The sequence below is a fragment of the Elaeis guineensis genome, chromosome 4, assembly GCF_000442705.2.
Source record: "Elaeis guineensis isolate ETL-2024a chromosome 4, EG11, whole genome shotgun sequence".
NCBI lineage: Eukaryota > Viridiplantae > Streptophyta > Magnoliopsida > Arecales > Arecaceae > Elaeis > Elaeis guineensis.
The window spans coordinates 132,273,347-132,296,428 of NC_025996.2; the positions used below are offsets into that span (position 1 = coordinate 132,273,347).

Below are 23,082 nucleotides of genomic sequence, written 5' to 3' on the forward strand. Positions count from 1 at the left end.
TCTTTTTTTCCCTTTTCTCCTTCAGTTTTTTCTTTGTTTCTCCCCTATTGAATTTTGTGAAATTCAAGGCTTTACCCAAAAAAGCTAGCTAGAAGGTATTGTTTAGATTATTTGGCCCTATATAAGTATCCAAAATCTTTCCAATGCATAATAGATATGATACTAAACATATACCCATATGGCCACATGAGTCCAATCATAATCTCCCATTTAAACCCGGGCATCCTCATTAGGCTAAGGATCCAAATCCAATAAAATCCAATTACAAACACCAAAATCAGCCATGGTCATCCCCAAACGAACCGTTTAAGCAGCAAAGAAGAGGGTTTCAAAGAAGGCAGAGATAGACCGTTGAGCAACAGAGCCACTTTTCTATCACTTAAAAGGAGTCAGAGAAGGCTTCCACTCTAGATGACAAGAAGGTATAAATCCAAACTGCCATTCAGGCAAGCTTGGATGACCAGTGACAACTTGAGGAGGCGGTCGGGCTTAGGGCTCAATTTGGATCATCACACTATAAGTCGAGGTTGGGCTCTACAATCGTCGAAAGGAGAGTCAGAGTTCAGAAGGACTTCCTCAGTTAGGAAGGCTATGAGTAGAGGTAGTAGCGGTATTGCATCTTTACCAAGGGCTTTTAGCAGTAAAAAGAAGTTCTCCAGAAAGATTCCACCACAAGCCATCATCCATGACCTAGATCCCACGTCTTCCCTAAAAAAGATTCAAAACAACAGAGGATTGACAATATGTTGAAGAAACATAAGAAGGATATGTGGCAAGCTATTAGATCCTAATTTCATTTCAGCCATATCTCAAAGAATGCAGCAGTCAACACATATTATTGCTCTATCCTTACATCTATACAAACTGCCGACCAGGGGTGTAAATCCTTCAGGACTGAAGGGTATCTACAATGAGCTTCATGAAAATAACAAGAAGCTACAAAAATGCATTGCATCCTATCAGAGCAAATGGGCCACATATGAACCAATGGTGAAGTGTGATGGTTGGACTGATCCTATCAGATGTAACATCATCAACTTCCTCACATAATATGATAAAAAATATTTTTTTTAGAAGTCAATTGATGCTTTGGATCGAGTGCATGACACCATATAATCCTCAAATTGATAGTGAAGGAGAGCAAATATTTGTATACCGAGTGGCAGAAGAGCAAATATATGAGGGTGGGGAGGAAGGAGAGTACTATTGAGAATATAGTGACAAAGCAGACATTTTGGTAAGGAGCGTGAACAGTGAGAGACACCCCCAGATGAGCTTCTTATATCATATGATGGAGAGGGCAAATCCAAAACATACCTAAGAGTACATCCAAGTTATTAAGCAATGGTGAGACTCCCAAATGAGTAGGAACTCGCATCTAGCAAATAAGGCAAAACATTAAAAATACTCTAAAAATTTAACTGCTCTTGTATTTGTACAACTTAAATAATTACAAAATTTATCTATAGCTTACTATCTGAATCCAAGATTCTAGTAACCCATACTTGAGATAGACATAGACGAGGAGTTTCTGACTGCCCTACGCAATATGATATACAAGATAGAGCCCATTCCAAAAATCGCAGTTTTGTGTCTAGAAGAGATAAATTAGATCAAATGGCATGTTTTTATTAACTTAGCCCAATCTTCAACTAGTAACATATTATAATTGTTAGACAGCTATTGTCAAGATACATCTAGCTAGCTTTCCTCTTCAGTAAGATTTGGGTGAGTTGTATATGGATGTCCAGATACACCTAGCTAGCTTTTCTTTATAATAAGATTTGGATGAGATATACATGGGTTATGTATAAGTTGTATATAAGTAGGCATAGGTTGGTACTTGCCTGATTTGGTTTATCTCTTGTGTATATAAGGAGGTATTCTGTAACATATTTATGTATCAAGTAATATAGCAAATTATCTCTTCTATCATGGTATCAGAGCTTTAGGGCTCACGCCCCAGATCCCTGCTATGCCGCCATGCCACACTCACCCCGGGCCGTGCCATTCCATCCCGACCATGGCTTCTAGTTCCACTATTACGGCTCTTTCGGTCATCAACATCAAGAGTCTTGTCACTATCGAGCTGACTGAGAACAACTTACTTTAGAAGAAGGTTTTTTCGAATGTTCTTTCTACCTTTAAGGTGTTAGGACATGTGAATGGTACCAACCTCCCACCTCCTGCATTTATTGAAGATGATTCAAAAAATTATCTTCCTAATCCGATATTTGAGACCTGGCAGGAGAAGGACAGCACTGTTCAGTTGTGGCTCGCTACCACCATGTCCCCTACCATGCTTCAACATATTCTTTCTGATACTGAGAACACTACTAGGGACATTTGGCTTGCCATTGAGAAGCACTTTGGTGACAAGACCACCGCTATGGAGTTCCAGTTGGAGAGTGAGCTTCACCTTTTGAAGAAGGGCACAATGTCTGTCTCTAACTATATCTTAAAAATTAAGGATATTGGTCAGAGTTTTCGCTCCATTGGTGGTCATGGGACAGATCGTATGCTTGTGATGGCTACTCTTCATGGTCTTCCCAAGGAGTATAGGGGTTTCATTACCACTGTTACTACACGTGGTAATCTTTCTGATCTTGAGGAGCTTCGCCTGCTACTTCTTCAAGAGAAACAGCAGAATCAGTGCTTTAGTACTCTTCGCAGTTCCGCTCCTCCCACTGGCCATTCTACTGCCTTTGTGGCTGCATGTGGTGGTGGTCAGCCAGGCAATCAGGGTGGCCGCAGAGATCAATCTCGTGGAGGCAGAGGCGATCGTGGAGGACGACGCCAGGGACCAAGATAAATGACTAACTATCAATATGGTGTTCAGCCCAACTACTACTAATAGCAACATCCACACTATCGAGCCACACCATCTCCCAGACCTCCTCCTAACCCTTCCCTCTTTCAGAAGCAATCTGGCCCCATGTGCCAGATATGTGGTAAATTTAATCATACAACACTTCAGTGTAGACAATGCTTTAATCATAATTATATATCCTATGATATACCACAATCCTTTGCTACCATGAGTATTTCACAAGATGAGTCTGACTAAGAGGTGTGGTACCCTGACACAGGGACGACGAACCACATGACTGCCACTTCAGGTATACTTTCGCACTCAACCTTATCACGGTAGTGATCGTGTTCTAGTAGGAAATGGAGAACAAATTGCTATTCATGCTGTTGGTGAATCTAGGCTGCATACACCTCATACTAACTTTCTTTTGCATAATATTTTAGTCGTTCCTTCCATTAAGAAAAATTTTTTATCTGTTCGATAATTTTGTCGTGATAATAAATGTTCTATGAAATTTGATTCATTTGGTTTTTTTGTGAAGGATCTAAGAACAAGGAGCTTCTTCGGTGCAATAATCCTGGGTCGTCACTTTACCCTATTGCTTCTCAAGTTTCCACTGTCGATGTTAGGAATAAGATAGCATTAGCAGCTATCCAGTAACTCCAGTTGAGTCCTGAACTTTGGCATAGGAGATTAGGTCATCCCAGTAATGATGTTTTGCTTCGTTTCTTAAAAGATATTAATAATGTTTCACATGCATCTGTTAAGTCTGTTCAATTCAATAATTGTAATGCTTGTCATCTTGGAAAGCATGTCAAATTACCATTTAGTGTTTCTCAATCACAATCTTCTTATCCATTTGAACAAATTCACTCTAATGTTTGGCAATCACATGTTCTTTCTCCCTCTGGATATTGGTATTATGTGTTGTTTGTTGATGATTTTTCTTGATACGTCTAGGTACATACTCTTAAATTTAAACATGAAGTTTATAATAAATTTATTGAATTTCATGCCATGTTAAAAAATATTTACAAAGCAAATATTTGCTACTTTCATTTTGATGGGAGAAAAGAGTTAGTTAATAAGATTTTTATTGATTTTCTGAGTGCCAATGGTATTTTTCATCGATTATCGTATCCTTAAACGCCTCAGCAGAATGGCATTGCTGAGCGCAAAAATAGACACATAGCAAATGCTATTCGCACTCTTTTATTTCAATCTGCCATGCCAATGCGGTTTTGGGCTGAAGCCCTATACTATGCTGTATTTTTTTTAAATCACACTCCATCATTCACTGTTTTGAATGGCTCCACTACTTATCAAAAGTTACATGGATATTCTCCTCCTAATGTGAATGTTATCAGAGTTTTTGGATGTCTTTATTATCTGAACATTCAGGATATTGCATCGCATAAGCTCCATCCACAGTCTCTGCCTTGTATTTTTTGTGGCCCTTCTGAGCATCACAAGGGATTTCGTTGTTTATATCCTCCCTCTGGTAAAATTCTCATTTTCCGTCATGTTGTGTATGTTGAGTCTGTATTTCCCTACACTTGTTTACAGTCCTTTTCAAAGTAATCACATGACATGCCTATTGCTGGTGACTTAAATAAACTGAATTTGTTTGTCTCACATCCACAACATGATTTAGATCCCTCTATTGCCCGCTCCATTTCTGAGCTAGTATTTCACATATCACAGTTTGATATCAATGACAACATCACTGCATCTGCATCTGGCCTAGCCCTAGATTCACCCAGTACTGTTGCTACTTGTTCTCCTGCTCCTACTGTGGATACTAACAGTTCTGCAAAGATTCCTGTTGGTAGTCATGTGGATCGGCCGTCGGTTCGGATTATGTATCAACGCACTCGGGCACGGACTCCTAAATCTACTCTAATTCCCACACCCCCCTAAATAAATTCTACCTAATCCAATGTTGCTGCTGACCCTAAACCTCCTAGACAACCTCGTCCTATTCTACAATGCTCGCACCATATGATTCTTAGACATCAGTCCTCTTCTCAGGCTAACCCCTCTGCATTGCTTATATCTTCTAGTTCTGATTTTCTGCAGGAACCATCGACGTTCAAAGAGGCTTCTCAGCACCCTGGTTGGGTCGTTGCTATGTAGGAAGAATATGATGCTTTGATTTCAAACTGAACCTGGGACCTTATTCCTCCTCCATCCCATGCTAACGTTATTGGATGCACATGGGTCTATAAAGTCAAAACTCAGGCTGATGGTTCACTTGAGCGTCTTAAAGCTCGCCTTGTGGCACAAGGATATAAGCAGCAACAAAGTATTAACTTTGAGAAAACCTTCTCTCCTGTTGTTAAGGCCATTACTATTCATACAGTTCTCTCTATGCAATTATCGTAAGGTTGGCCCCTTCGATGACTTGATGTCAACAATGTCTTCCTTCATGGCATTCTTCAGGAGGAGGTCTATATGAGACAGTCTCCAGGATTTGGTGATGCTGCTAATCTGCATTACCTTTGTAGACTCAAAAAAGCCTTTTATGGTATCAAGCAGGCTCCTCGTGCCTGGTTTCAGAGGTTTACCTCATTTCTTGCTGAGCTTGGCTTTCGTTCTAGTGCTGCAGATGCATCCATGTTTGTTCATTCCAGTACTCATGGCACCTTAATACTACTCTTGTATGTGGATGATATTATAGTCACAGATAGTTCTGGCCCTCTTTTGGACTCTCTCATTGCCTCTCTTCAATCTGAGTTTGCTATGAAGGATGTTGGATCACTTCACTACTTAGGAATTGAGGTTAAGTCTAGTTCTTCAGGTCTTCATCTCTCACAAGGCAAGTATGCTATGGAGTTACTTTCTCGCCATGGTATGAAGGATTGCAAATCTGTCAGCACACCACTCTCTTGTAGCACACATCTATCCATTCATAAAGGACAGCCTCTCTTGGACCCGTATGAATATCGTCAAATTGTTGAGGCCCTATAGTACCTTACCTTCACCCGGCCTAACTTATCTTATGCTATGAATCTGGTAGCTCAATTTCTTCATGCGCTGCATGAACCACATCTTCAAACTGTGAAGCGAATCCTCTGTTATGTTCGTGGTATACTCAGCTATGAATTACATTTCTCTCGGTGTCAAAATCCATCACTTATTGCTTATTCGATGCTGATTGGGCTGGGTGTCCTAATACCCGATGTTCCACTGCTGGATTTTGCCTTTTTCTCGGGCCCAATCTCATTTCTTGGTCTGCCAAAAAACAACCCACTATTTTCAAATCCAGTATTGAGGCCGAATATCGTGCTGTGGCTTTGGCACTTGCTGAAACAGTTTGGATCCATCGTCTTCTTCATGATTTGGGATGCTTCTTGTCACACCCAATCCAGTTATATTGTGACAACCTCAGTGCAACCTACCTTGTCGTCAATCCTGTTCTCCATGCTCGCACTAACCACGTTGAACTTGATCATCATTTTCTTCAGCAGAAACTGCAGTGTGGCGAGCTATCCATGTTTCATATTTTCTCTGACAAAGCAATTGGCTGATATCTTCACTAAACCACTATCTACATCGCACTTTCATACTCTTTACACTAATCTTCACATCCATCCATCAGATGCTCAGCTTGCGGGGAATGTTAGATAGCTGTTGTCAAGATACACCTAGCTAGCTTTCCTCTTCAATAAGATTTGGGTGAGTTGTACAGGGGTGTCAAAATACACCTAGCTAGCTTTCCTTTCTAGTAAGATTTAGATGAGATGTACATAGGTTGTGTATAAGTATATGAGTAGGCATAGATTAGCACTTGCCTGACTTGATTTTCCTCGTATATATAAGGAGGCATCCTGTAACGTATTTGTATATCAAGTAATATAGCAAATTTATCCCTTCTATCAATAACATATATTTTTCATAAACAAAAATATTTAGGGAGGGCACTGAAGCTGTGAAGGCTAGGCAGCTATTGTAAGTAAAGAAAAGATGAATCCAGATAAATTAGATATCAATAGTCATAATTCTTATATGACATTACATAGCTACTAATATGATACCATCTTATACATAATTCTGTTCAATGTTTTACGGCCTAAATGGTGGATTCATTTTGATTTATTGGCAAGAAATCGGAAGCAAGTTGCCATTCGGATCCTCTTCCAGATGGTCTCCTTGAGTGGCTATGAGCACACTTATCGATCTTTGCTCTCATTTATAGCAAGTAGAGGAACCATCTGATATAGAGATGCCTCAACAATCTTGTATGTGTTCACTACAATCTAAGATGGAGGCTGAATGAATTCAGGAGAAAGTTGAGCTGAAGTACTTAGATCCGACGATGGATGTTTTTATTCATGATGATGAAGATCCAATGATCTGATAGCTTGTGGGCTAACAATAGGAATCGAAGTTTAATGAGCCAGGATCGTCTCCACGACCAACCAGTTTTGTAGCTAGTGAGATGGGAGGATGCTGAGCGATGGGCAAGTAGCAACATTTCATGCAGACTTTCAATTGATCAGCCACAGCCAAAGAGGTCATTAGGGAGTCATTCATCACACGAGTCCATGTTCAAGACATTCTTCTAGAGATTTGATGATAGATGTTTAGACGAGGCTACCATGATATTTGGTCATCTCAAATAGTAGGATGACATCCATTCTTTTAGCATAGCCAGCTAAAGCAGTGCACAAAGTGAATGCAGGTAGCTGTTCAACGCAAAAACAAAGAAAAAAAGATAGTTGCAGCTCCGATGGAAAGAGTGAAGAAGTCACTTCACTCAAAGTTAGAGATCAATAAGAGCAGTGATGATAGTTCTAATGGTCATAGATCTGGTTGTCAAAGAGTGAATGGAAGATAGGAGACCACCATTTATAAGATACCACCATAGGATGGTCTTGGATTCATAGGTGACTCCCAGTTTACACATGCCAACAATACATGAGTTAGTAGAGTCCACAAGAATACGATTGTATATAAGCGACGAGCTCTTCTAGGTCATTTAGGATACAATACAGTTGTAGACGACTTTACACATGGAGTAAGATCTATGGATGTATCAGATTCATCCTCATATTTTTCGAATTATACTACCCACAGCCATAAGCAACTTATGATCCATACAGATATGGATATGGTGCCTCCAAAACAATCTTCTAGTGCCTACTATACTACGTAGTCTGGAGTATCTTATGGATCGGATTTTGCTATCAACATATTTAAATGGACCCCTCCATATCTTCCCTATCAGTCGGAGGACACCTCTTAGAGCCGGATCTTCAGCAAGAGATCTGATACCAGTTACAATCTAATATGCATACCTTATACAATGACTATATAAGACCACAGTGCTGCTTGGTTAGTGAGATGAGCTCATGTATCTCCTGATTATGCAAATGATACGGATATTTATGAGCAACATCGGCACTCAACGAGATTCTAGATCTCGATATATATACTTTAATTATATGCAATTGATTGTATCATTTTATATTTTGTATCTCATAATTGCTTTGACCATATTAGGATTCAATAATACCTAGTCCTTTTTAAGGTTGTCTTTAGGCTGGTTCTTGTAAGACTGTCCCTTGAGCAAAGCATCATATTAGGCTCAAATCTGCATCACGTCGGTTCAAATCCACCACCACATCATTGGCTTCCACCTTCCAAGACTTGGGATCTACATAGGGCATCTCTTTTGTTATATTCTAGGTAATGCCATGTTAACATAGAAAGATCTAAGCCTATATATTTAGAAGCATCATTAAGGATGTACCGAAATGATAGAAACATCAAAGAACATCAATAAATATTAATTTGGGCTTAAAACCATTCAAGAACCAAAAAAAAAAAATTGATTAGAGATCTTGAAAGCCAAAAAAAATTGAAAAAACAACAACAAAAAAAGAAAATTGGTGAGTCAGTTTAGAGCCGACATGCCTCGCTATACCATGTCAGGTCCCGGTACCGATTCAATGAACCTTGGATATGACAGTTTAATAGTCCTTCATGCTTCACAGTCATACATAAAGTTAGACTGATTAAACATGGTAACAAGTAATCAAAAACTTGGTGTACATTGAGGAGGACTAAAAAAAGAGAGGCAAGTTAAAACCCTCCACCTAGATCCAGAAACACATCCGAACTAAGATAACCTAAATGAAATCGAATGTAGTGGAATAATAAAGATGGACCAAAAAAACAGCCCTTTGAGATCAAAAGGGGAGACAGATAGGAAAGCTGACTTAAAAGCCTAGAAGAATTGGAATCCTATACACTGCAACAACAGACTAATTTGACAAGAAAGCACTCAAATGGTAAATTTCAGCACTGAAAACATACACCCAAACAATGGCCTACCTAAAATGAACAACTAGGTTTAATAGACAGCCAGTCCAGTTCAGGTCCATCTTTCAAGTCAGAAACGTCATAATATTATATGGGATGATTCAGCAACTAGAAAGGGACCTCCAATCCAAGTTTGGTGGTCCAATGATAAGAGAGATCAAGCTGCAACAGTGCATTTGAATACTGGCGCAACTGCAGAGAACTGACCTGCCAAATTGACAGTTGGGTTCTACCCAAAGAGAAGAGTGAATAAGCAAGAAAACCTTCAAAGAAAATTTGCAATCCAGTGATGCTTCAGGAATGTCTGGATGCTGATGTTAGCTCTTTAGCTGCTGGATTCAGCAAACTGTACACCAGAACAATCAGCATGGTTGTTTTCTATCCAAGGTATTGAGAAGATCCAATTACCAAGTCACTTTTAGAAGGTTCCAGTTATTGGCTATAATTAATTCTGACATTAGTCTGAGCCATGCACACATGTCAAGGTCACCAAGGTGGTAAGCATGCCACCATCTATACAAGAGAAAAGCATAAAATGCAAAATCATTATATAAGCCTTAAAAGAAGTTAATATCCTTCTAGGAGAAAACAGTGTCAGTCAAATGATAAAAGAAGAATTTATGCATCATAGGAAAATTTTTTTAAAAAAAATTGTATGGTTTATATTTGACTCCTTGAATGTTTGGATAGGCAAAAACTGACAAAAAACATCAATGCTATGTATCCCAAAATAGAAATATTAAATTTCATGTCATTTGAAAGGGTCAAAAATATCACAGTTCATTTCTTTTTTTTTAAAAAAAAAAGAACTCTTAAAATATAAAAACAATATGCGGTCAGTCCTTAACATAATTGCCACATTGTTGCTCCCTAGGCAAAGAATGTGTAATTAAAACTACTTTCATTTGGGAAATGGTCAAAACAGCGAAGTAGAAAAAACATACAGTTTCTTTCCATTCTGAGGAACCATCACAAGATTGGCCTCCCATCCTGGCCCAACGATGTCTGTATCCATTATCACCAAGATCTGCTCCACTTTCCTGGTACCATGTACTACCATCTTCATTGGTGCCAGACTCGTCGACCTTTTCATCTAGCAGGTTGATCCCCCATTCCTTCTCACTAGCAATACCAGTGTCTATAAGGAAGATGTCAAAGAAGCAAATGTATTTCCTTAGAAACTATAAGTGATAGAAGAAGAAATTTTAAATAGTGTAGCAACAATCGGTGGAGCTTTTTCCTTTGACAAGAAAAATATGGCACAAAGATGTGCGTGTTGCTGGCTTATGCATAAATGGCTCTCGCTGGAACCAATTCCCTACATGAAAGCATATACCGTAGTTTTGGAGCCTTTTTAACAAATTCATATAAATATTATCAGCTAAATTATTTGGCAATAGAACACACCTCTCTTTGGTGGAGTATCACGAGACTGAGGACCAGAGTTTCTTGAACTGAAGCAAGGATAGAAGTCTTGTTGTTTGGAGAGCCTCTGTGAGCTACAAAGTTTGGAAGTCAACTTGTCAAATAATAGTTGAAACTAGACTCACAATTTTTATTAATTAAAATTGATATATTTTTTAAGTCAAATATGTAAATCTTTGTCCTCATATTCCTTCTTATGTAGTGTCACAGGCTCCGTGAATTATAGAAGTTCATCATATTAACATGAATTTTTTATAACCTAGTTTTGAGGCCAGGTTCGAGAATAACAAGAATTCATTAAAAAATACATTATTCAGAAAAATGGATTGCATGGATGTAAGATCAAGTGGCCTAATAGGTTGATTAAGCATATAAAATATGAATTGGGAAAAGACAATGCTCACACTGCAGAAAAATAGGTCAGATAACATACAGAAAAGCCAAAGTAGTAGCTAACAAATTATTGTCTGCAGCTAACATCTCATAGATCTTTTCATGACAATGACATACTATAGTGGAGACCAAATGGATGGTTTCAAAACCCATACATAAGTACTTTTAAGCTTTCAACTCAGCCCTTTTTGCAACTGATGTAGGACACTTGATGTTAGAGTTGCTTATGTGCAACAGTGACCCTTGAAATGGATGGCTTCAGGTTTTAAACAAATAAGAAAAGGGCTTCTTGGGTTTCGATAATCCAAAACCAAGGCTTAAAGGGCTGATGTGTATAAGTTTGTGAAACAGTGCACAGATTCCAGAAATTGAGGGGGAAGGGAAAGAAAACATAAATCTAGTTCTCCCCAATGTCAGAACTAAAGTCCAGCTGTCTAGGGGTTATCAGGGGATCATAGGAACAATGAAATTAAATTTCAGAAGTGTTTAGATCTAATCCCAGCCCAGATCTGATTTACCTAGCATATATTCAACAGTTAAGGACAATGTACCAGAGGGGGAGAGAAGAATAGATCTTCCTTTCTTCTTCCTCCTCCTTTTTCTTTTTAAAGCTTACTGAATTAAAACATCACATAAACCATAGGAAAAGAAAAGATTTTAAAACAGGATAGAAAAGAAATAAGAACAAAAGTGAGGATTTTTCTTTTTTTTTTTTCTTTCTATTTTTGTGGTTGTTGGTTTTTTTTTGGTGGTGGGGGGGGGAGGGTGGGGTGCAGGTGTTTGGGAAGAATAGCAGAGTAAGGGAAACAGCCATACCAGGCCTTGTCCTTACTATCCTCTTCAAAATCAACTCCAAAGGAACTGACCCTAACAGCCAGGAGTAACCCTCTTATAATGGTTAATAACCAACCAGAACATTGCCTAGTCCAATTAGCACTCTACAAACAAAATAGGAAAACCACTATATGCTGACAACAGTTAGTGTAGCATACCAGCATGTATTATTTGTGCTACGAAGTTGTGAACAGTAAAATTGCTGAATACTTTCCCGTCAAAACCCAGCAACTAATGAAAGAAAGAAAATTCAGAAACCAGACCTCCTAAACAATTTCTCCATCAAATGAAGCAGAAAATAAGCTTGGATTGTTGGACTTTTGTTTGCAGCCTTATCAACCAAAGGATGCACCTACATCAGAGGTCTTGTGACTTTGATACCATACAGTTGAGAAAAAAATGTTGGCCAGAATTCAAGCATGCAATGCAAAAAACTACTGGGCAATGACCCTAAAAATAAACAAACAATGGGTGATAGCTCACTCATGTCTAAGTTGAGCAGTGTGTATATATATACATACACCCACACAAAACTGCAAAAACATGCAGAACAGTAGAAGCAAGGTAACAATGTCTTGGACAGAGAGTTCATAACTGAATGTGGAATGACTGCTGCTGATTTAGATGATAATTCTTTATCTGGATATGTTCTTGAAGTTGATGGACTTGTCTCATGTTATAGTAAGAAATTGAAGAAAAGGCAAAAAAAAAAGAAAAGGATAAATCCATAGGGAATGTTGAGTTTGGCACATTTCTTGCTTTAAAAGAAGCAGCCTTAAAGAAGACCTTTTGCACCATATGAGTGTTGTCACCAATGAAAACTTGACTATGCTTTATCATGACAAGTCTGATATTAGCAATGTAACAGACCCCAAAAAACCAAAAACAGGAACGATAAAGAAAGTTGACTTTAAAGATAAAACAAGATCAAATATTATTGTACTTGTTAAATTCTAAATTTATCAAATAACTTTGATTTTTGCATATACAACCTTGAATAATCTTATATACGAACCCTAAAAAGATTAGTCTTTGCCATACTGACCCCTCTAAAACATAAAACTGTGTATAGACAATTCTACTAACCACCACTAAACCTTAATAGTTAAGTAGTGGAGGAATTAGGTCGTAAATGGAGAGGCAACCGAGTTGGTTTCCCCGTTGGATTAGGCCACTCCAACTGAGATCAGGTGCCTAAGGCATTTACGCCACCGATGGAACCATCTCGAACTGCCCGGTTCGGGGCATATCGAACCGTACAGGCGATGGATCAAGATGGTTCCACCTTTTGGATCGAAAAACTGATGGTGGTCGGTGGTGGCTGAAACAGGGGCAAGGGAGGGGGGGAGAGGTCTCTCCCTCGCCCTATTCCTGCTACCACCCCTGCCTCCCCCCCCCTTCTGATTTTGCCTGTCGATTCACACCAGCACGGATGCCCATTCCAATACTGCCTTTCTTGGCATTTACTCTTTTTTCATTGAGTGCCTTCTCTTGGAATCCTTTTTCCTCACCAATGCTTCTCTAAGTATACTTCTAAATGTCTTCTTTAAAGCATAAAGTGCCTTCTTTAAATATTGCTCTTGGCAAATGTTTCTTAATTTTAAAAAAGAATTTGCAACAACTAAGACAATTACAGGGGTTGACATGCAAATATCCAGAAGTTGTTCTATAAATATGATAGCTTGATATGATAGATACCTGACATGGATAATCTAAAACCCCTAATTATCTTATTAATACACTTAAACCAGATCAGGATGTACTAAACAGTATATCATCTAATACAAAGACAAAAAACAGCTACCAGCCACTCATTGTAGAAATGTTTGATGAAATTCTCACAAGAAAATAGACAATAATTGTCCACTTGCCTACTTTACAGCTTGTATTCTGTTACAGTTCATATTTGAAGTATGGAACTTCTTCATCCAAGATTAGTTTTTACACGTGTATGATACACTTCATATGGTTTATTGACAACTATTTTATTCCTGGCTTTTACATTTCAAGCTGATGCATAATTGTATTTAGTAATCATAGTTGTTGTGTTATCCTGTTGGACTTCATAATATTCGTAGATGATTTTGCACATTATGGCAAGGCTTGTTCTGTGATTTTTGTTGTGTAAACCAAATCACAGGTGCATAGGTTCCATGGCACAACCACCCTCAGTGACATATTTGTTTAATAAAGCAGATCCATGTAACCATCTCCACCAGGTGCAACCCCAGTTTGGAATTAGATAGCAGAAACTACAACTTTGTCAGTAATATTTTTCACTGTATTGTGGGGGCAGGGACAAGATTAGTGTATCATCCCGTGTTTGTTTTGGTTGTTCGCTTTCTAACAAGTTGATCATGCTGGTGAATATGGATTTGATCAATAAAATTTCAGTAGGTGGATAAGATATTGACATACGATAAGTGTCGGAAAGAGCAACCCATCAGCCTGCTCCTACCATAACACCTGCTGCAGCAAAATTATTAATTACCTTATGTCACTATAGTGGCAAGAGACCAATAATATTGGGTACCTAGCTACAGACTCTGCAACCCTTTGTCTGTACATAAACAAGCAAGGGAAGGCTTTTACAAGAAGAGAGGATCAACAGAGTGGACACGGTACATTGGTGCAGTTTTGAGAGTGCTTACATTTGTGTGCCAAGTATGCTAGATGGGCCTACCAACCAGAGCTACAATTGCTCATCTAGGCATAGCTTCCCCTGACTGTCCAAGATGCTCGGCATCGTTGAATCCATATATCAGTTTTTTTTCTAATGTCCACCAACCATGGATATACACTTGGAAGTTGGTTAAGCACCAGATTGGCAGCCAACATTTCCCAAGTCCAGGTTCCACTTCCTCGGAAAGCTAGCTTAGAATCAGCAAGTTTTAGGTGCTGTTTGGTTCCTGAATAAACATACTTAATCTCAATGAAGTTCACTTTTTCAGCCTCATTCAGGTTTATTCAGTCAAACACCAGTTTGGCTCTTGACTAAAGCCCAATAATGAGGAACACATTTTGGATTTCAAAAAAGCTGAAAAGCATCATTATGGTACTTATTCAGTTATGACCTGGTTCAAGGTATTCAATGAGGGGAGGCCGAATAATTTTAGCTAATTGACAAGGAATGAGTACCTATTCCAATAAAGTTATTCAAATATGTTGGTTAAAATTATTCAGGAACCAAACACAGCCTCAAGGACTAATCCAGCATTGGCAATTAGAAGTGTTCTAAATTATACTACCTAGTTAATCTAGAAGAATGAGAACATGCGATTTTTTCGAAAGAACTTGACAAAATCCCCACGCAATATGTCAGTTAGCCTTAATCCTTTTAAGGAATGCACTAATATCAGCACTGTCAATGTTGAAAACCATAGTGATTTGTAGATCATAGGGCACTGAAACTCCATGTTATGAAAGTACTTTCAAATCTCCTACCTGCTTCTCTTGGGAACCCACTCCCATAGACATAAGAATTGGCATTGTGGTGTGTGTGGGATGTGAATCCCAGCCACACGAAACATCCTGGCCAAGCAGGACATGGGTCCCGATCAAGCCAGAATATATGCTTCCACGAGACCTTTTAACCTAGGGGGTGGCCAATAGTTGGATGCCTAGTTTGGGCTGTAGGAAGGTGGCAAGGCTTTGTCATGGTATGCTTGTTGAGGAACTTGTGTAGCTTGTTTTGGAGAGTCATGACAAACTGCCATGATATATCATATATATTGGAAACTCAAGAAAACCTTAGATATTTGAGAAGACGATGGAAGGGGCTCCTACTCCCCTAGGTCCCAAAAGAAAAGGTCTAACATGGCCTGATTTTGGGGCAAGGTGGGCATTCTTGCATGGAGATGTCTAAAATGATATTGGTTGGATAAGCAGGCCACAAGGAAGGTGAAAACATCATAAACGACCGAGTTCGGGGTGTGTCGCACTACACTAGTGTAGAACAAGGATGGTTCTGTGTGTCAGCTCAAGGCAACACACAAACCAGTCAAAATCAGTCCAACCAAGGTGGAAGTGCCCATTCAAGCAGTATTGACTAGTTTAGCTGAGCTGAACAGACTGATTCTATATAATACCTCATCCCCCCCCTTCCCCTCCCCTCAATTATCGATCCTGTCTCTCAATCTCTCTTTCTCCCATCTCTGTGCTCAATCTCCTCTGATGGCTCACCGCAGATCTCTCTGGTCAATCTCCCTCATTGGTCACCGCCACCAATCTTCCCCATTGATCACCCTAGCATGATCACCCTAACCAATCACCATCCTCGGTGTACACTATAGAAGCCCTCTCCAAGCACCACCCTCCTTGACATCCTCCACTGGCTCCGCCTTGTCCACCACCACCCCAAGTACACCCTGTCACTCTCCCTCTTCCTCTCTCGATTTGTGGTTGTGGGTATTGGCACCTTAACGATCATACTGATTTGGTTCCTGAATGATACAGCACTTGGTATTGGTTCCAGAAACTTTGATTGACCATATAATGCAAAGGGGTCTTGTTCATGGTTTTTCCTTGAATAATTATCTAGACTATGCATGTCATATCTCTTTCATATAGCATATAAATGGTATGGGACACCAAAGCAAAGGTTTGACTAACTTATAACAAAGTCTCATAAGGCATTGTGAGGCATTTCAAAGCCATGCAAAGAACTATGGAAGCCAATCAACTATAAAGCAAAAGAGTGGCTTAATTGGCTATTGAGATGTCACCATCAGGATATAGTGCCTTGGAGTTAGACCCTGGATTGGACAAATGGTTGCACAGAGATGTTATCAATTGATGGACATTTACTCAATGGGTGGACATGGTCACAAATTCCAGGTCAGTGTGCTATGTTGTATGAACAAGCCATGAACATAGATATACATAGTGTTAAGTGGTCGAGTCATGGATGGGGGCATGTCAAGGACACAAGATTGGGATTGTGGCACAACGGCTTAAGGACAAGTTAATCTCACACATGCACAGTAGTATAGGGCTTCAAGGAGTTGCAGGGAATAAGCGCTTGGCAGCATGCTTTGCAAGTTGGGGAATCTAGCTTTGTAGAAACCTTGTGAAATGCTTTGATGTTGTAGGGTTATTCATTGAAGGTCCGATCTATGAATCTCCAAAGCGTGCAAAGTAGACTTACCAATTAGAGGCACATTGATCAAATTGTGGCAAGGAGTTATTCTACTGGGTTTGGGTAAAGAGGTGTCCAAATGGGCAGTACTTGGCTAAGCAAAAAGATTTTAAGATAGCACCAAGGAACTTGGTTATGGAGTACTCTTGGGGAAAGCTATTCAACAGCATGGAGGCATAGCTATTAAACCTGAAATAGAAAATAACCTAGCCAAGGATTTAAGTCGCTAGGTGACTAGTCCGACCACCGAATCAGTCTGTCGGATCAAGTATACATTAGAAAACATATTTAAATCTTTAAAAAAATATATAAAATTAAAATTAATATAACAAAAAAATGTACAAATGTTGACAAATTTTCCATTTAACAATTACTTCATAAACTACATGAGTTAGCATTCTATGCTACTCTTTAGTTACAACAAAAATAGAAGTCAATCATGTATTGTTTAATTTTTCTGAGAATTTAGAAATTGTACATAATGTAGGAAAATATGTGGATGTTTAGAACTTATAATTCTTAGTTTCTTGATTTTTAACCTTATAAAGTTTTAAGAATATCCAAAAAAATAAATTGAGTATATATATTTCATTTCAAAGCAAAGGAAAAGAATTGATAATGTTTTTCTATGGAAATATATGATCATGAAATATCAAAATTTATGTAAAATAGCTTCAACAAATGACATGTAATGAGTATAATAAAGCATACGAAAAGATGATAAGCGATAACATAGTGGTTAAGAGGCTTGACTCAGTTTCAGACATCAATATTCAAATCCTAGATTCAGCACTACTTTTTGAACTTAATGAACCCAGTTTACTCAATTTTTGCCCACCCAATCACCTGTTTTTCTTCCCAAAAACCCACAGTCTCAAAAATTTTTTGATCAGGCCAAATGCATTTCCAATCCCACTACAAAACTAGACAGTCCATTTCACCATTTTTCCGATCTAACCAATCATATCAGTCCTGGCTTAATAACTGTTTGGAGGTACACATGGGCACTGTGGTTCTCATGGGTCAAGTTGCTTAAAACATTCAGGGATGTTACTAGAGTTTGGTTTGCTAGAGACATCAGGTAGTGAGCACAAAGGTGCACGTTTGGTTGTAGGTGGATTGTTGCCTACTATGAAGCATGGGCAATGTGCATAAATATGAGATACGAATATGAGTTACGACATGATACAACATGATAAGTATATGCAAATACCAAACCCTAGAAAGGGAGGACATGGCATAGCTAGGATTTGCCATATATACATATGTGTGTGTCTGTGTGTGTAACAGTCCATACTTTGGATGATAGAATGAACTTCTATGACTCCATATGTTAATATTAGCATCATAAATCAAAAAATTTAACATTCATCATTAGAGGACTTAACATTATGAAAAGAAAGCAACCATCCTACACCCCATATCTGGATGTATCAAGGAAATACCTCAAGTGTATCCTGAAAGTATCCGGAGTGTTTTTCTAACTTGGAGAAAAAGGTTACTTTACAAGTATCAAACACATATCCTAGAAGTATCCTACAAACATGAGTATTTGATATTATACAAGCATGGCATATGAAGTATTTGCGCTTCCTAGGCTGCATGCTATATACGGATGGACTCAAGAGGGCTTGCCTTATTGTGGAGCATGATAGGGCGTTGCATTGGTGCTTAAGGCTTTAAGCTAAGGAAACATTCTTTGTGACACTAATATCACACACCCTTATGCTCTTAGGGTGAAGTCCCATAGTTCAAAGCATGACAATAAAACTAGAACCAGGTTTATTATGCAGGACTATGCCAAGTACATTCATCCAATAGGAGTTTTGCATATGACAACAGCCATGGCAGTTGGTACCTGTAATAGAGTTTAGAGGAGCATATGAAGCATTCCATTATGCCACTCAAATCCTCCATGCTCAGCAAGTGTGGGTTGAAATGCAATTTGCAAGATCATCACATGAACAAGAGGGAAGGATTTACTTGAAAAAAAAAACAAAAACAAAAACAAAAGGAAAGGGTAAAATTATGCAACCAACCAGCTGATCCGTTGGTAACCATGCCACTACCTTGTCAAGGATAGCCATATGGACTAATGGCAAGGGTGGAGCCAAGAATTCTATCTTTCTTTTATTTCAGATATGGCTTAATGTATTCCTTCTTTTTTTTTTTTTACTTTTTATAAATGTATAAGTTTTCCTCTAGTGCGTCTTGCAAATGCGTCACTGACAGGCTTGAATGAGAAAATGGGTTATTGTCTTTTAAGGCATCCATATCAATCTCCACGCTTAAGTAGAATCATAAATCCAAGCAAGCCCATTGATATGACAACCTTGCCTGCTGATATATTTACATTAGCAGAAGAAAATAGATAAAGTAGATGAAACAACTGAGGCACTAATAATAGGTAAGGAGAAAAAAAGCATAGACTTTTGCAACCTGTCTATGATCCCATGAATTCTGAGTCATACTGAAAACTACAAAAACAGAGGGTACCCAAATCTTAGCATCGAGCCTACAAAGCTTGCAGTTTACCACTGTATCTACTGTTACCAATCCGTTTAGTCATTAAGAATACAGCCTTAATAATCAACACACAGGCATATTACACTAATATTTCATAGATTGAAACTTCGATCCAACCAAACTAAGCATGAACTTTTAGAGGAACAATTCAGTTCCCAGAACATCTCAATCCAGCCAATTTGACCCAAAACAATAACCACAAGGGACGCCATACAGAAAAAGACCAATTAGTCTATAATTATTACGAACAACTTTTTGTCAGGATATTGACACCTCACTAAACAGGACAATGAACCAAATAACTCAGACAAGGCGAAGGCTTTTAAATTTCAAAGATCCAAAATTTATTAAAGTATGGTGATTCCAGCATCCCAAGCAGAAAACCAATCAGATCAAAGAAGTATCGATGCATACCGAGGCGAAGGGAAGGGAACGGCGGGCAACGCTTTCACGCAGACTCTCCGGCAGCTCTTCCTCGGCTCAAGCCACCGCACCTCGGCCTTCTCGGCGGCTGCATTCGTCCCCTTTCCAAGCTTCCGGAACTCGGCATCGCCGCAGCAGCACCGAGCCCCTCCTCCCAGCCATTCCCTTCTGAATGCCAGTCCATGGAGCGGCCGCGGTAGAGGAGACGCCGAGATCCACCTGATCTTAAGGCCGCATGGCGGTGCTCCCAGGCCTCTCGACCTCGCCGCCATCTCTCATCCCAAGAAGAGAAGAAACGAGAAGAGCAAGAGGGGAGAAAAAAACCCTAGGTTTATCGAGTCGGTAGAAGAAAGGAGTCCTGAACGGAGAAGTAGTTGGGGGGAGCGGGGAGCTTTAAAGCAGCGATCTTTGGGGGCGAAATGGGAGGGAAAGGAGAAGAGAATACTCCCAGCGGCCAAACCCGGAGGGATGTTAAAGGTCGAGCATCTGAAAACGAAAGCGACGGGTTCGTGTCACGCCAATCTGCTCGGTGGTTAAGCGGTTTTGGGGCGACCGCCCTCCGAAAGCTCTACTGCTGAAGGAGGTGTTGGAGATGAGGCGGACGGGGTAGGGGGCGGGGCCCGCGCTAGGGTGGCGTCGCCAACCATACAGGTGAGGCGAGAGTGGGGCCCGCGGCTGTGGAGGTGTAAATCGTGTAATCACCTTCTGCCGGGGCTGGTCCTAGCAGGCCTGACACGTGGCGCGGTTTCTGGCCGTTCGGTGGTGGATCGCGATTAGGCTATATTTTGGTAGCTTAGATCGCGGCGGAAATCTAGAATTCTTTCGTTCAAACTTTCGACTGGAGAGTGGAGACACGGCAATTGTTCACGCTCCACTCCGTCACCTAGTCACGTGATCCGCAGAAAACTCCCTCGCTAATTTAGTACATTGACCGGTTATTATGTGCCACGTATTTCGAATTTGGGTTTTTTTGTTTTACGTGTCGAACTTTTATTTGATTTTTACGGTGGGCCTTTGGGTTGGCTGAGTAGCTGATCCAGAGGAGTGGCTTTAAATTTCTTGGTTGGATAAATAAAATAGCTACGCAGACTCACCGGCGTCGGTCCTCCCGGTTCCCGAGTTATCAGTGAAAAGACCATCATATTATCAATCTTTACGCCAAATTACAGAGAGACCCCTTTCTTATAGGTAATGCTAACGCAAGATCAGGGGCAGTAAAGTAATTTAACGAAAAAGGCTTTTGCTTGAAAGCGGGCGCTTTTCGGGGTGAACGAAGACTTAGCGATGACGTGGCATTCTAGCGGTGAGCGACAAGGCGACAAGAGTCGTCCCGTTGGCTGTACCTGGCCCATCTCCTATCAGCCCGTACCACGATGGCCATCGCTGAGTCACGTCGACGTTGCCAGCCACGTGGCATCTCCTCTTGGAGCGAATACGTGGCAGGGGAAATCCTGGATGCGGATAAAATCCAGGATAGATTACGTGGAGGGGTACCAGATCGGGGAGACACTAGCGGCCGAGGATTTGCCACGTCAGCTGGAAGGAGGAGGTGGCTTGAGTCGTGCCACGTGGTGGAGCCCTCGGGATGGGGAAACGGTGGATCACAGGTGAGAGGTGGCGGTGGCATGATGGACTTCTGGTGCAGCCTCTTTTCACCCTCACATCATCGCCTTTGCTGGAATGGATAAGATTTTGACCGTGAATTCGAGTCACGAGATACACATGGCATGGTAATGTTGAAGAAAGTGGTTGTTTTCTAGTGGAACGAAGATCGAGTGATCTGTTCTTAGATGCCATGGTGCTGAGACAGCCATACAAGTCCTTTTTTTTTTAAATCACAACTAGAGAAGCGTGTAGCCAAAGACCAGCAATTTGGAATTGTTGTTGATTGCACTTTGATGGACATTTCTGAAAGCTTCAAGACATGTTGCCAGATAGCGGTGGCAGTTATCTCTTTACATGATAAGATTGAATCTCAATTTTTGGGACCTGGTCAAATTTGGAAATGTGTTGGTTGTCATATTGACATATTAGCCCAGGCACAATCCAATCAAATTTCCCACGTGTAAGCCTCCAAATGGGCCGAAGTTAGCTCGTAAACAGTTCAATCTAATTTCCCAGATGTAACCCTTTAGAACGGATAAGGTTTATGCATTATTGACTTTTTTTATTTTTTTATTATGAGATGATTAAGGTAAAGATATCTTCTATTGGAGCGAGACATCGGCAGGCGTCGGACAAGCTAGTGCGGACAGTCGAGATCGATCTTCCAGAGGCACGACCTGTAAGAAAAACCTCGAGCGGAGGTGGTTTCGATGGAGATCTTCCGACGCTCAAATCAGTATCTCATTCAACAAAAAAAGGAGCATAAGAGACAGAGTAATGGCTTACCTTGAGATTCCCTTTTTGCGACTTCTTATAGATGGAGTCTAGAGATTGTTAGGCCTATGCTTATAAGCCGTCAGGATAGGCTACCTGTTGTCCGCCCATTCACCAAGTTGTTAGCCATGGATGGCTGTTATGCCACATGGCCACATTTCGAAAGCTTGTCAGGATATTCTGTTCGCCATGTTCTGATAATTTATTAGGATATAGTCTGGTTGCTCAGGTGATCCAATTGATCGGGGCATTTAAATCAACCAAGTTGATCCGAGACCTCGTCAGTGACATTCGGGGGAACATCAGCAACGATCTGTCGGTGGAGGGGCGTCGATAGCCATTGAGGAGGTTATTGGGTAAGTCGTTGTTGTTGGATGGGCCGACAAAGGATCAGATGTTGCAACCATTCTCTTGAAAAAATCGTCCTTGGTTGAGAGTCAGGCTGATCGCTAAGCGTGAGATTTGTTCGCTGTCGATGCTTGTTCGGTTAGAAACTACTGGCTATGAATAGATGCCCAGTCGATCCGTATCGTTCGCAGGTAGCTCTGGATGCCGGTACCAATGGGTAGACCACCAGGGGGCTGCCGACGAGTCCGAATAAGATTTGTCAGGTTATGCTGACGAACCCTCGGCATCAGCTTCCGCTTAGGCAATGTGAGTCGAAGGTTAGCTGTGGCTTGACTCAAATGGAGGCTGATCATGAGTAGGCCATGGCTTCGCCTTTCCAAAAATTGGGTCTGGCTATTTTGAGCCTTGGGCTTCTTCGCATTTTCGGCCTGTACAAATTCTCCCCCAACACATGCCCTCCTACTACCGAATCCGAGCT

General features: G+C 40.3%; 1 protein-coding gene across 1 annotated transcript in view; it reads right to left on the reverse strand.

Moving 5' to 3' along the window:
- LOC105042638 (protein EARLY STARVATION 1, chloroplastic) overlaps nucleotides 1-20,430 on the reverse strand; it is a 37,485-nt gene extending 17,055 nt beyond the window's left edge. Inside the window, exons 1-3 of the mRNA XM_010919922.4 lie at nucleotides 19,869-20,430; nucleotides 10,547-10,638; nucleotides 10,084-10,277 (exon numbers count right to left, since the gene is read on the reverse strand). Coding sequence (XP_010918224.1) covers nucleotides 10,084-10,277; nucleotides 10,547-10,638; nucleotides 19,869-20,149 — 567 coding nt within the window. The 5' untranslated portion in view covers nucleotides 20,150-20,430. The remainder of the gene's footprint in view (nucleotides 1-10,083; nucleotides 10,278-10,546; nucleotides 10,639-19,868) is intronic.
- Between the last annotated feature and the right edge of the window lie 2,652 nt (nucleotides 20,431-23,082).